The sequence below is a fragment of the Lissotriton helveticus genome, chromosome 3_1, assembly GCF_964261635.1.
Source record: "Lissotriton helveticus chromosome 3_1, aLisHel1.1, whole genome shotgun sequence".
Classification (NCBI taxonomy): Eukaryota; Metazoa; Chordata; class Amphibia; order Caudata; family Salamandridae; genus Lissotriton; species Lissotriton helveticus.
This window is the reverse complement of record NC_136061.1, coordinates 1,021,930,556-1,021,945,645: the sequence shown is the minus strand read 5'-3', so window position 1 is coordinate 1,021,945,645 and position 15,090 is coordinate 1,021,930,556. Positions and strand designations below refer to the sequence as shown.

General features: G+C 40.1%; 1 protein-coding gene across 1 annotated transcript in view; it reads right to left on the bottom strand.

Annotated features, from left to right (window-relative positions):
- Positions 1-15,090, bottom strand: part of CIRSR (corepressor of RBPJ and splicing regulator) — a 179,070-nt gene that overhangs the window by 18,315 nt on the left and 145,665 nt on the right. The window contains exon 7 of the mRNA XM_078681545.1: positions 79-185. Within this exon, the coding sequence (XP_078537671.1) occupies positions 79-185 (107 nt within the window). The remainder of the gene's footprint in view (positions 1-78; positions 186-15,090) is intronic.

Below are 15,090 nucleotides of genomic sequence, written 5' to 3'. Positions count from 1 at the left end.
AAAACACCAAGCAACAATCCCAAAACAATCCAAACTCGATTGAGATATTTTACCTTCCTGATAAAAAAAAATCATTACCTGCGATGGATCATTTGCGGTCAACTTCCTTCCCAGCACATTTTGTTTCAGTGCGAACCCACTGTTTCTCATCTCTGCTATTAGCTCCGAGGGGTGCATTGATGGCCCTGTTCACAAAAATCACAGTTTGAACATATCATTGAGATCACTCTGCCTTTTTTCTTACTGCACAGTGGGAATGCGGCTGAAGCTTTGTTAACTAAAATCACAGCTAAATCAACTCAATAATCTTCTGCTGAGCAAATCATCACATATGATTTTCAAAAACAGCGGTCTGGAGATTCAGAATACAAAATAATTGCATTTTTCTTTTAAGCGAAAGGGGCTTCTCTCTTTGTGCAACTTTCTAATGCTGGAAACCATACCCTTGGGAACTGTATGATTGAATGTTTCTCATGGCAGAATAAACCACAAAGTAGTCTGCAGCCGAATGTTGTGTTTGTCTAAAGACCCCATGCAGGTTCGCAGCAACAAAGCAACAATAAAGAAAATGCTGTGCTTGACAAAAAGCGCAGGACTGTGTTCAATATATTTAACAACCTATTTGTACTTTGCTCTTGTTGGGATACGAGTAAGACCGTCAACTAAAAATCATTACAACCTTTACTGCACAACATTTGGATGCTTGAATGTTTTTAAACACAAAACACTTAGGCCATGCAGGGTACTGGCAGAGTGGTACATTCACATACAAATGTATTACCAGGCAGTAAATCCAGGCAAGTACCTGCCAGCACCATGCAATTACAAGTTAAACCCATGGAATAAGGAATTGTGAGACCGGATTTATCAGTCGTAAAACCACACAGAATTCTCAATTTCCTGGGATTTAACACATACATTTACCACCTATAGTAGGTATGTGGTACATGTAATGCTTCTTCCTCAGTGTGGGGTGGAAATGTGGTGGGAGGAAAGGGACAGATAAGTTATGCAAGGGAAAAAGCATTGAATGTTCTTTCCTGCCAGAAATAAAAAAAAACTTGGGTGAAGAGGCTTCTCAAGCTTCTCTCCCCTCGCGTGATATTGTTACGTTTTTTGGTTCTTTTAGGTCTTGCCAACAAACAGCTCATAGTCGTGTAATGTCAAAGACCTACTGTTGACAATACTCAGACTGAGCTTTGGATTGGTCCATTGATTACCAATGGTTGGCTTTATTGTCACTATAATTTGCTTGCTTCTTATATGATGGCTTTCCAAATTTCTCCTTGAATCTGTCCCTCTCCTGGAGCATGGCTTCTATATTATCCTTTTGATTGGATCACTTGTGTTTTTCCACTGATTACTTTCAGGGAACTACTATATTCATTTTCTTTCTTTACTCCATGAGAGTGAACACGTTTTCTTCCTCTGTCCTTCATGGAACTGCTTTCCCACTCAAATTCCCAAGCTCCCTACATCTCTCCACCCCAAACAAGCTAATCTGCTTCTTCCCATGCTGCACTTGTTTTTGTCCGCTCTCTTTTTTTTGTTTGTTTTATATGTTGTGCAGACCCCCCGCCCCCAAGTGCCTTCATTGCTTATCCCCTACTGATTGTGGGCACTTACTTATCCCCCACCCACTCTACTCCATCGTTGCTTTCCCCCTCTTCTTCTTTTTTTGTGTGCTTGCAGCTTCCCTTTGGTGCCTCGCCACCCCTTTCAAAAATACAAACAAAAAAAGGTCTTTGGTGCCTTTTCATATTGTTTGTTAATTTGTTAATTACCTTCCCAAAATAGGTGTCTTGCATCTTAGAATGCTACTGATACATAAAAAAAAGCAGCCAACTCCACATAACGCACTGCGGTGACGCGGAGGCAGTCATGTCATCACAACACATATGTGCACATGCACGATGGCTAATTCAAACATTTGCATCATCACACTTTATCTTGCTGATCCTGTCTGAATCAGCAATAACACCTTCTAGGTGTCGCCTGTGAAAGCGCAGGTATTTTCGCTTCTGGGATATTTTGTTAACTAAAAGGGTGTTAGTTGGCTTCATTGTCACTCTTATTTGCTGGCTCATAATTGTTCAGCGCGTGCCGTTTCACTGTCTCTGTTTGTGTCTCCCTTCCTTGGAGCACGCACCAAGTGCTGAGTGCTTATTTTTGATTAGTGTACTTCTTCTGCTTGCACTGGTACTGATGAAGTTGTTTTTCTTTCTTTGCCCCTCATCGTGTTGTTGCTTATTTATTTTACTTGTAGTACTCGATACGAGGGGATGTGTTTCCAGCCCGTCCCCACAGGTCTTGCAGCATCTTATCCTGCACGGAGGGTTGCAAGGTTGCTGGCTGGGCACTTCCGTATCTGGTGCAGCTGCAGTAGTGACAGTGCAGGCCTGTGCGATGAGGAGAAAGCAAGGGGGCAGGACCTGTTGGCATGTGCAGAGAGAGCTGGGAGGCTGATACGGCTAGTGGCAGAAAGAAACAGTGCGGCTCAGGGCTGTGCTGTGGGGCAACCAGGCCTTTGCCCTCAGCTGCCTATGATCTGAATTTGCGTCAGTCACTCCTGCACTGCACGCTTACATTATTCTTAGCATCTAGTCAAAAGGCAAATGTTCAAATATTTACTACAAATGGCTAGACTTTTTCAGAGCTACGCTCCGAAACTTAAAGCAAGCATATTGCTCTTTGAACGTGGATGGCAGTTTATGTGAAATGGCATATGATGCTGGCATGCATGATACTTACAGACTTTTTTTCATAATATGTAGCAAAATACGTAAAGCACAATCTGCAAACCAAACCCCTTTCCAGCATGCTGGATTTATGGCAAACAATGAAATCCAGCTCGAGTGCAATAATGTGATACCCACAGAACGAACAATTTTCTCAATTGGCGGAAGGCAATGACATTAAGTGGCAATGGCATTAAGTTCTTGAATACCTAGTGAACTGATTCAAGTCCACGAATGCTTAGAGTATTAGAAATGTTTTCTCTAAGTATAGGGTTGTTTAGTTGTTGAATTTTTTTTTCATTTTATGACAACTATATGAGATTAATCATGTATATATCAACTGTTTTGTGACAGATCATTTGTGGTGTGTAAATGTATTGAATATGTATTTGTAGTTATATGTACGACAAGACACAATTTATTTGTTTTTGCACTGTTTTTGTATTATTGTGACATTCTGTTTAGTAGATGATGCGTTCTTTTTGTGATTAAAATCATAATCCCCCCAAAAAAAGACCTGAAATAAAAGGCAAAATTCATTGCCAAGATGAACGTATTAATTTTTGTTTATCTTACTTCATATCAGTAATGTGATTGAAGCAATTTGAGGCGTAGGTCATTTTTCTATTTTTCAATATTAAGGCCCTACCTACCCTCTAATCCTTAGGGCCAAACCCCTCCTTTTTTCAAAACAATGAAATCCAGCTCGAGTGCAATAATGCAATAATGTGATACCCACAGAACGCACAATTTTCTCAATTGGCGGAGAGGGATACCTAAGCAGATCTATTGTCTCCTAAGTATGCCACTTAGACTCGAGGCATTTAGTAACCAATCAATAAATGTTGAATTTGACGTTGAATGGAGACCACATCTTCTTCACGTATGTTCGATAGTTACAATAATTAATTTCCCTTTTCTTAACATTATCTGTGATCCATTAAAAATGCAAAATATGAGAGGCAGGTGTAAAAATTGTGTCTCCCCGCTTCATTCCTTGTTAACCTAATCATTGTTTCTTGGAATGAGATCCTTAGAAATGACCAACGATAAATAGTGAATGATACAAGCAACCTGAACTACTGTAACCTAAGTAGCGAACACGCTGCGGAACTACCATGACATGTACAACTGATGATTAAATGTATGTATACTGCTGTGTAGTACGAAATGAAAATGCCAATAAAATCTGTTAAACAAAACCTACTCATTGTTTCTCGGTGTGCTACTTAAAAAACCATTTGTGGCTGTTTTTAAGTATTGTAAATAACCAATGTTACAATTACCTACTTTATTAATGGGCTGCCGCATGTCACCCTTCTAAGGCTGAAGGGCTGAGTCGACACTGCTAGACTCTAAACAATATCCTCAAAGTCACCGCAGAAGCGAGTGACTAACCTAACAGGACGAGGCATTACTGGCTAAACTGCTGACTGGGGTTCCACGCTGGAATCCGAACATATGCTCAACATACTGTGATTCTGGGCAAATCACTCAATCTCCTCGTGCCTAGAAAAATGAATCAGACCTAGTGTAATGTAACTGGTGCTCAGGTAAAGCACTTTTGGCCAGGGTTCGTACTATATAAAACTGCACACAAAAATCCCTCATGCCACCTATACTGTTACCTTTGTAGCACACTACACGTTTACAATCCAGTCCTAACTTGTCAAAGCGTGGCAGACCCAAAATGGGGTACCAACTCGAAATAAAAGGAATATATGAGGTCAAAATTTATGACTTATGAAGAAATATGTCCACATGCATTTTACGGTTCAGAAAGAGCATGGCGGCTTGTGGTGGAGGTCGTCTGGGTGTGTGCAATGACCCATTACTAGACTTGCACAGTAAATGAAGGTCTGGATGGGGGTCGGATTGGAACCCAATAACTTTGGAGTCTCGTTTCTCTGTTTAACAATCCACACTTACAAAAGATCTGTCGCTTGTGAAGCACCAGCGCCATGGCAGGCCAAGGGCAAGCAGAGTTTTCTAAACACATTAGTTTTTTTAATGTTTTATGTTCCATTCCAAGCTCAGTGAGTACCAATGGAGACTGTCCATGGATGCGGTGATGCGAGATACTGGGTGAAGAGCTGGATGTGAGGGAGGAGCATGTATGTTTGTGTTTACATAGGCCCATCCCTAAATAATGCACAACAATCAAGTGCAGAGTTGGACTGAGCCGAGGGGAAACATGCCAAACCCCTGAAAAGTCGCTACTGTATAGAGGCACAGCCAATCCCATGCCATACAGACCTGAAACCCTAGAGGTATTGCATCACCACCAGCTTAACTGTAGAAAAATGAGAGATTAACACCAACACCCTACCACCAGAAAACCACCCTACCAGCGACTCAACAGTACCAACAGCCAAACCACCACCACCTATTTACCCTACCTACCACCACCACCAACCCTGAACCACAACATCAACAACCTAGCCACACGCACCACACCACCCACGACCACATCACCGCCATACCCTAACCTAACTACAACTCCTCCCTAACCACCACCACCTTCAACCACTCTACAACCACCTCCCTACCACTACCATCAGCCTACCACCATCACCAGCCTACCCTCATCACCCTGACCTAACCACCACCACCCATTCACTCAACACAACTCACTTCCTGTAGAAGTTCTTAGTTTTTTAACTATCATTTTCAACTCATTACTTAATTGTTGCGTTCATGGAAAGTTCTGGTCTACGTTTGTGTTTGTTCACTCTTAACTTGTTCTCAACTGAAACTATGCAAGGTATCCACACTCGTTGCCGGCGCCATGTTGCAAGGATTTCTGCTCATACACAGAACTGTGCACAGAGACCTAGGACATTAGTGAATTGCGGTGTACGAGAAACTCACCTTAGTACCTAGAAAACCCCAACCAGCTAGCATCTGTGTCTCATTAGCTCTACGTCCTATAGCAAAGTAACCAATGATTGGACAACCTAGAACATGCAACTTAGGACCATCTCAGGAACGGAGGGAAGTGAGAACACTCTTTTGTTATACTCTCATACCAGTCCACAACAGGAGTAAATAAGAAACACGGTAAGGTTAAAATGTTTATTTTAACAACGTGATCTCATGCGCAGTATTTTAGTCAACATAAGCAGACATATGATTAAGAATAATATGGTCAGCATGGTTACAATTCCATAAAATACAAAAGGAGTAATCAAATTACAATGATAGTGCAACCAGGTTATATAACACCTAGTTTTAACACCCTCCCTATATAGGAACTATGTATTATAAACTAAAGAAGGTCTCTTGGGTTTGTTTTGGGGGACCCCATTACCTTTACGCTCAGTAAGAGTAAATTACATCTGGATCAGCAAGGTTCTCTGCAACCCTGGAATCTTCCAAGTGTTTGAAATCATGGCAAGTGTGCTATGATAAAGGTCCCAGAATCTTACTTGGCTCACAGCTGCCAAAATGTTGTGTCTAGAATGTGTTACACGGACATGCCGATAAACAGGCTCACATGTTATGATAACCTTGACAGCTCAGCACTCACTGTTCAGACAAGGGGCACGATGTATGTCTAGAGATGTCGAAAAACAAACCTTTTCTCATTTGTAGATCTTCGTGAAGGCTAACGTACAAAGCAACTATGCAGTGTCGTGTGCAAAAGCAGCAAAATGTAAAATGGTGTTTAAACTTCTAATAAACCATGCCAACATAACATGCACGCAAAAGTAGGCCCTAAACCATACTACACAACCTTTGAATGCACTTAGTCCTGCTTCGAAGAATGGTTGAGTGGGCTTTCCTTCCTGCTCTTGTTTATCCCTCCCATCGAGCATGGCCTCATTACTTGTGTCCATCTACTGCTTACATTTGAGAGACTCCTTTTTTCTTTTTTGTTAAGCCATACATGAGAGTGCAAGCGTTTGCCAGCTGTCTTCCTCGCGTACTTCTCTTCATCCCTCCACAGCGCTCTATATTGCTCTCGCCTGTTTGCTTCTCCTCCACGCCCCTATGTGTAGTTCTTGCCCTTCTGTGCTTCTCCAACTGCATTGCTTTTTTTTTTACCCGGTTTCTTCTCCATGTTGCTCGTTTGCTCATGTGGTGCATTTCTCATGCTGCCTGCTCTCCCTGTTGTTTCCAACCCTGCCCTCCATGATCCTCCCCCCCCCCATTCTCACACTCTTTGTTGCTTCCACCCCATACTCCCCTTGTTTCTTACCCCAGCCACGTTTTTTTAATGATTTGGCACTAACTTTTAAATTTTTTTGTTTACCAATCCAACTTGGATCAGTAAATAAAAAGAAAAAGAAAAAAGCCCTCCTCGCTTTTGTAGGTTTGCAAGGTGCACATGCCCACAAAATGACACAGTTACTGTGGCTGAGTTATGGTATTTTTTTTAAGTTTTCTCTTTAGCCATGCAGCATTGTATCGCTAAAAACCATTGGCAAAGCCAACAGTTCCGAGAGGCGAAACCTACTGGCTTCGTCAAGGCTTGTTTTCTTTTGCTGATGCTGAACAGCATAGGCATAAAGCACTGGTAGAGCCAAAAGGTGAATCCAATTGGCTTTGCACATACTTATTTCTCTTACGTATTGATGAAGAGTTTGATATTAAGGAAGGAGTTTGTGGTAGCGTGGCCTGCGCCTGCGGAGAATGGCGGTGTTTATGTGAGGCGCTCCGTCGGGTCCTGGAGGTATCGCGCTACATTCCCACCTACCGCGAAACCGGAATGCGGACCAGACGTCGGAAGATGCGCTGATTGTCAGGAGACTTTCTGCGCCTTCTAATCCATAAGGGCAGCGCTACATTTCTGAATTTACATTTCTCAAGCGGAAGCGCGTTATCGCGGCCGCCAGGTTATGATCTCCTTCATAGACGGCAGTCTGCAGTTACAAGGAGGCACCGGCTTTGCAGCCTTTAACGTCTCCTTGACTTTTTTTTCTTCTTTCCCTTACCCAATGCAATGCCTACCCATGCTGGAATGCTTCTGTTATTTTAATTTTTTCATTTTTCCTGACTGAGAGGAAAATCGTGTTGGCCATTTTGCGCACCTTTCCACATGTATATTGCGCAATATACTTCACTTTCTTTGTGTTAGTTGGCTAATTCTAGACTTCTTGTATCATATCACAGCCCCAATTACAATGCCTATTAGTTTCTGGTTTTATATCAAGCAAAGTCATAAATAGGCAACTGTTCATCAGCCTTCAACTTGATTTTCTCTGCCATTGCTGCATATTCTATTTGAACTCTACGCAGTTGCCCCCCCCCCTTTCAGCATATTCTTTTGAGAGTCATAAGTTTCATACCTTTTTTTTACACTGAATGGGCAGGACAAGAGGAGTTCCACCTACAAACACGCAACCAAAGCATATTTTTGTCAAAAATTCAAAAATCTTCACGCTTACTCTAAATTGGAAGAATCTCTATTGGCCACATCACATCCCTCGGTGGCAGATATGGATCCCCCATCGCCATCCTCTGGGAAAACCGTTACTAAACGTTTAAAACAAAATCCTCCTTCTCCTCCTAAATCTGTCTCACCAGTATCCATGGAGATGTTGCTAGATGAAATAAGGGCCCTTAGGTCATTTATGGAGGAGACTAATTCCAAACTACAAACTCTCACAGACAACTGGTCTCAACTTGACACAAGAGTCACTGCAGTTGAACAAAATATGTCTTCTTTTTGAGATACTAATGCAAACGTAACCCAGCTCCAGTCTCAAGTTTTGACACTCCAAAAACAGATTGGGGACCTTGAAAATCGGAACAGGAGGAATAACCTGCGAATGTATGGCTTGGCAGAGTGAGTGGAGGGGTCAGACCCCCTCACCTTCTTTAAATCTTTCCTTCCTAAAGTACTACACTTAGCAGAGAGCACGGTACTCAATATTCATAGGCCGTCCTTCCTCCAATACTTCACACTCACAAAGGCCAAGAGGTGTTATCATATACTTTTTGGAATACACAGATTTGTTATTGGTGTTGTCTGCGGTCAAATCTTGTCAGCGGATTACTTGGTCTGGTTCAACTTTATTATTTGCACAAGACTATGCTAAGGCCACAGCCAACAGGCGTAAAGCATTTCTCAATATGAGACCAGCTCTTCGTTCATTGGGTACTCGCTATGGTCTTTTTCATCCCTGTTTATTCAAAGTTACATATAACAACAGGACAACAACGTATGAAGATCCAGTAAGGTTACAGAGCTTAATTCATTCATGTAACCCAATCGCCATGGACGTCATGCAACCTTCTGCTTCGAGTAATACTTGACCTCATGGACATATTGGAATTATTTAATATTTTGATTATTAGCTGCCTCTTCAACTCATTATCTCCTTGTTGTTGGTTTTATATATATCATTCACAAGTTCTTCGGTTTTTCACTTATTTTTATCTTGCAGGTTTCCTGATCAGAAGGATTCTTACCTGATTTCACTAGAACATGTTTATTACTTTATTCCTAATTAGACTTTTGTTACTATGTTGATACTTCACGTTTTCATTGGATATTGTTCACTGTTCTTTTGTTAGTATCGCATTTTTGGTCATCTTTCTTATTCATTGCTATCCTTTGTCACTATGGTTCACATGTAGTTGCTTACCTACACTTGTTAAATAATTCAGTGCTTTTTATATTGTCTGGTCTTTAGTTTCTTTATGTATTTATTTATTGATTACTCCTTGGATGTTTAATAAGTATCTTATTCTTCGCCTTTTTCAGTTATGTTTCTTTTCTGGCGTGGTGTCTCCCTGGCCCAGTGGGCCCTCCCTGGATGGTTCGACTACTCCATGTGGTTCCACCTACCCCCACATTTCCATTACGTTTTTGTAGGTATGTGTCACGTATTGTCTTTTGTTTTGTCTTTGGCTTTACATTTCCTTATCTCCCTTTCTCAAGGTGTCTTTAACACTTCTATCTCTTCTTTCTTATCTAAGCTGATATCTTTACTTCTCCTTTCATATCCAAATATTTCTCTTTTGTACTTTTTTCACTCTATAGCTTTGTTTTCTTTTCTTTCTGGCTCTACTTTATCAGAACTCTTTCTTTGGATTCTTTCTATTACCATTCTCTCTCCTTTTTTGGCCATGGATTACTTTGTTAAAGCACTTTTTCTTCCTGTTTTGCATAATCTTTTTTCCCATTTTACTATATTGGACTGTCATCATCGCTTGTTGTTTATGCTCGTCTTTAACTATATATGCCATTGAAGCTAATCTTATGGAACATTAGGGGATTAAACTCTCCTATAAAGAGACAGAGGGTCTTGACTCATCTGGCCAGGCTAGATGCAGACATAGCCTTTTTACAAGAGACACACCTTACGGAAATTGAATCTCTGAAATTAAAAAGAGGTTGGGTGGGGGAAGTATATTTTTCTCAGGGTGATGGTAAACGAAATGGAGTAGCGATCTTATGTCATAAATCTCTTTCAGCTACATTTATTTCACAAGATTCAGATACAGAGGGTAGATGGCTAAATGTTAAATTATCACTAAGAGGTGTTCCAGTCTCTTTCCTCAATGCCCCCACTGGAGGAGATACTTCATTTTGGCCTACATTGGCTAAATATCTTTCGAGTTGTATGGAAGATGACTTCATATTAGCTGGAGATTGTAATCGGGTGTTAGATCCTTTCATTGATCAGAACTCTAAGGTATCTTTTGTTTCTAGCAAACCACATAAATCTTTCATACGCACCATCACTCAATATAAACTTCATGATGCGTGGCGTTTATGCAATCCAACCACCAACGAATATACATTTTTTTCCCCTGTACATCAAACTCAATCCTGAATTGATTAAGTATTTGTATCCCACAATATCTTGCAATCCCGTTCACATGCTGAAATTGGTCCAATTCTATTATCAGACCATGCACCGGTTTCGATTGGCTTTAATCTACTACCCAAAATTAATGCCACAAGAAGATGGCGTTTTAATAACACACTTCTTTTAGACTCAAAGTTTACTACTTCCTTCATCTCCTTCTTTAATGAATTCTTTGAGATAAACCAAACAGATTCCTTACCAATCCCGACTATTTGGGATGGTTTTAAAGCTGCAGCAAGAGACTTTATTATTAACTTTGTGGCAACAAAACGTAGAATAGCACATAAAAATACTAGAGACCTCCTCCTAGGCATTAAGAAACTGGAACACTCTTATTATGTAACTGATTCGAAAGAATGTTTACAGCTCTTATAAATGCTAAAATGTGATTTAATAAGAAATCAACTGAGGACGCATCACTTTACCTGTTGAAATCCAGCGCTAAATTTTATGGCGGTAAAAATAATGCCGGTAAAATATTAGCAAATTATTTAAAAATTAAGAATAATAAGTCAAATATTGAATCTGTTTATGATGAGCATAATGTTTTAAAAGTTAAGAATGCTGAATTTTTCAATGAAGTCTCCCTTTTTTAATAAATCCCTCTATGCATCGGAAACCCATCCCACTGATCACACTTTATCAAAAAACTCATCAAGACCAATTGGATCTGTCTCCCCTAGAAGCAGATCTTAATCAACAAGAGCTTTTGAAAGCTCTTCACACCTTGAAAAGAGACAAGGCTCCCGGCCCGGACGGATTCACTGTTGAGTTCTATCTCCACTTTTCTAATCTCCTAATACCTAAATTACACTCGCTGATAAACGTATTTTACTCTTCAAACAACTCATCTGGCTCCTTTTCAGAAGCACATATCTGCCTCATCCCTATAGATGGTAAAGAATCCAAACATTGTAAAAATTACAGGCCCATTTCCCTGGTCAACATCGACTATAACATTTTCTCCAAAACCCTGGCTATTTGATTAGATTCATACTTACCGAAACTAATAGGAAAAGAACAATCCGGCTTTGTTAAGGGGAGGTTTATAACAGATAATACAAGACTTCTCTTTAATGTCCTTTCCAAATCCTCTCACTTCAACCATCCTTTAGCAGCAATAGCGCTAGATGCCGAAAAGGCTTTTGAGAGCGTTGAATGGAAATACCTATTTTATACCCTTGAATGGTTTGGCCCCAATTTTTTAAACATAATCTCCCTCCTTTATTCTAACCCCAGTGCCGCTATTTGTGCTAACGGATTGATCTCTCCTTTTTTCAACTTAGGGTACGTCAAGGATGTCCTCTTTCCCCTTTTTTGTTTAGTTTGGCTTTGGAACCATTTTTACCAAAATATGACAGAATCCAAACATACATGGATTTCAGACGTCAAATGCTCATATAAAATTAGCAGCCACGCTGACGATATTTTACTTTTCTTATCAAAGCCAAACGACTCAGTTCCAGCTTTTTTAACAGAGGTCAAATCTTACTCTCTCATCTCTGGATAAAATTAAATAATGACAAATGTGAAATTCTACCCGTAACAAAATATACTTTCAATTCCGATTTCATTCTCTCCAAATTTTCTTGGAGTCCAAATCATATTAAATATTTAGGTTTATATTTTACACCTTCAATTTCAGGCACAGTACTATTATGCATGAATAAATGCATTCAAAAACTTTCAGATCTTACTTCTAAATGGCATCCCCTTTAACTATCTTGGTGAGCCGCTTAGACACCATAAAAATGATGCTGACACCCATAGTTTTATATTCTATTTCTAACATACCACTTCCAATTTCTGCCAAATTATTTAAGACAATTAACTCCATTTTATCCTCCTTTTTATGGAACAACAAGAAACCTTGGATGTCTGTATTAAACTAACTATACCCAAAACAGAAGGAGGTGTACATTTTCCAGACTTCTGAACTTACCGGAAAGCTTTCCTTTTACGCCAAGCATCCCTTTGGTTATCTGATTCTAACGACGAATGTCCTCTTTGGACTACATTAGAAAGCATTTTTTTATCCCCCTTTTCATTCCAAGAATACCTTTCCTTTTCACGAAAGCCACAATCAGTTTCTACTCCAATAATAAAGTATACCTCCAAACTTCTTCACCTGCCTTCCACTCATACTGCCACTACCACAGATTCTCTCCTTAATTCAACAATTTGGCACAACAAAAACTGGACAATCCGCAATAAGCCCTTTTACTGGAACACTTGGAGAAACAAGGGCTTAATTTGGGTTCATCAACTATTTTTGGACTAAAGTTTTTTGTCTTTTGATACTCTTAGCCAATTATTTAATTTACCATCCTCCTTTATACATAAATATAACTTGATAAAAAAACTGTGTTGGATACCCTTGACCAATCCTGACAGTCACATACTACTTCTATTGTCTCACAACCCACCCCAACTCTTCATACATTATTAAAGACTACACCCAAAGCATCTACTATTTATAATTACTTACGGGATACTGATTGGGTCAGACAAAAAACTAAAATAGAAGAGACATGGGAACGTGATTTTGATGCATGCTGGCCGTTATCATTTTGGAAGGGCATATGGACTAAGATTCGTAAATCTTCTAGGGCAGCAAACACTACACAAACCTTATTCTTTGTTTACAACAGACTCCTAATTACACCAGTCACCTTGAGTAAAAGCTTTCATTCCACATCAGAATTATGCTGGACTTGCTCGTCTCCCAATGCTGACTTATTACATATGCTTTTTTCTTTCTCACATATACATCATTTTTGGAAACAAGTGTGGTCTCAAATTAATTTAATTTTCAATACTAAATTTCCTTTTTCTTTTACTCATATTTTCCTCGGCAGCCTCTCCCCCATTTGGGATAGTGTCTGTCTCAATATTACAATTATTGACTTGTTATTAGCAGTTGCTTTTCAGCAAATAACTATTAACTGGAAAGACTCTACAAAAATGTCCTACAAAGCCTGGTGGTACACGGTTTGCCATAATCATAGACTGGATACTGCATTTGTTTATCCTATTAATTTAGCGACGAAACGCCTAGATTTATGGTCACCTGTTACAACACATTTTGATGTTTCGGCCAAACGAAGTTCCATGTTAAGGCCCTCTAAACAGGAAGTTCTCATACCACCTTCATTCTCCTAATGACTCCATTACTTTCTTCTTATTTCCCAATGGTATCTTTGTTCACCTATCCTGTTTTATCCCCCTTTTAAATGATGATGTTCAGAGTCCAATATTTGTATTTTAATTGTAAAAGCTGTAACTGCATTGATTTATTCTTCAAATTGTATGTTATATGTTGACACCTTATTTTCTTTCAATAAAATTATTTTTGTACTTAAAAAAAGGAAGGAGTTTGTAAGGTCAATGGATAGCAGAAGTGAATATTGGCTTTGAAGGTGTAATTCAGGAAAATCAGCAGAATGCATGTTTCCTGTAGAATAAATGGGGAGGAGAGGGTGAGTAAATCCTGATTAGGTCAGTCGAAGGGCATACCTTTAAAAACCTGAAAATGTATTTGGCTTGTGCCCAATGTGTGTTGGAGTTGGCCCTTTTTTGCAGGGTTCTCCCAGAACCCTTGCCTTCCTCCTGTATTTTTTCTGACCTGTTTTTGTTCTATGAATCTGGACACTTTACCACTGCTGATCAGTGTTAAAGTGCATGTGATCTCTCTTGTAAACTTGGTAAGATTGGTCTTCCCCTGTTTGGCATATTTAATTTACCTGTAAATCCCTTGTACAGTGGTATCCCATATATCTAGGGTCTGCAAATTAAATGCAAGTAGTGGGCCTGAAGTACTGCTTGTGCCACCACCAAAGTAGCCTTTCAAACCTGTCTCAGGCCTCTGTCACTGCAGGGCCTGCATGTGCAGTTTACTGCTGAAGTGACGTGGCATTTAAAGTGGTTGAAACTTCTTAAACTCCCCTTTTACTACATATAAGTCACTCCTAAGGTAGGCCCTAGCTAGCCCTATGGGCAGGGTGCTGTGTAGGTAAAAGGTAGGACATGTGCCATAACTGTGTGGCATGTCCTGGTAGTGACAAACAGTCTATTTGGTTTCTCACCGCTGTGAGGCTGCCCTCTCATAGGTTTGCATTGGGATTCCCTGATATATGTTTCAGTGGTAATTTCTGATATGAAACGGGTATCGTGACCATGTTTAGTATGTTTGGAATAGTAGTAATAAATCCTGCTTAATGGTGAAAGTGGATTTGTTATTACTATTTTAGAAGTGCCACTTTTAGAAGTGAGCATTTCGGTTTGCCTGTGAGTCTTTGTGCCCTGCCTGGATGTGTATTCACCGTCTAGTTTAGACTGACAGGAGAGAGGGGATGTGTATTCACTGTAGGCAGTCACAAGGGGGGTTGAGGTGTGCCCTGTCTTTCCTGGGCGACTTAGCGCTAGCTTGAATAGACCTTGGCTGCATTTAGAGTGGCGGAGGAGTTTCCCTTGCACCTGAATAGGCCTGGTCTGCATTTAGAGTGATGGGAGGAGTTGCACCTGAATAG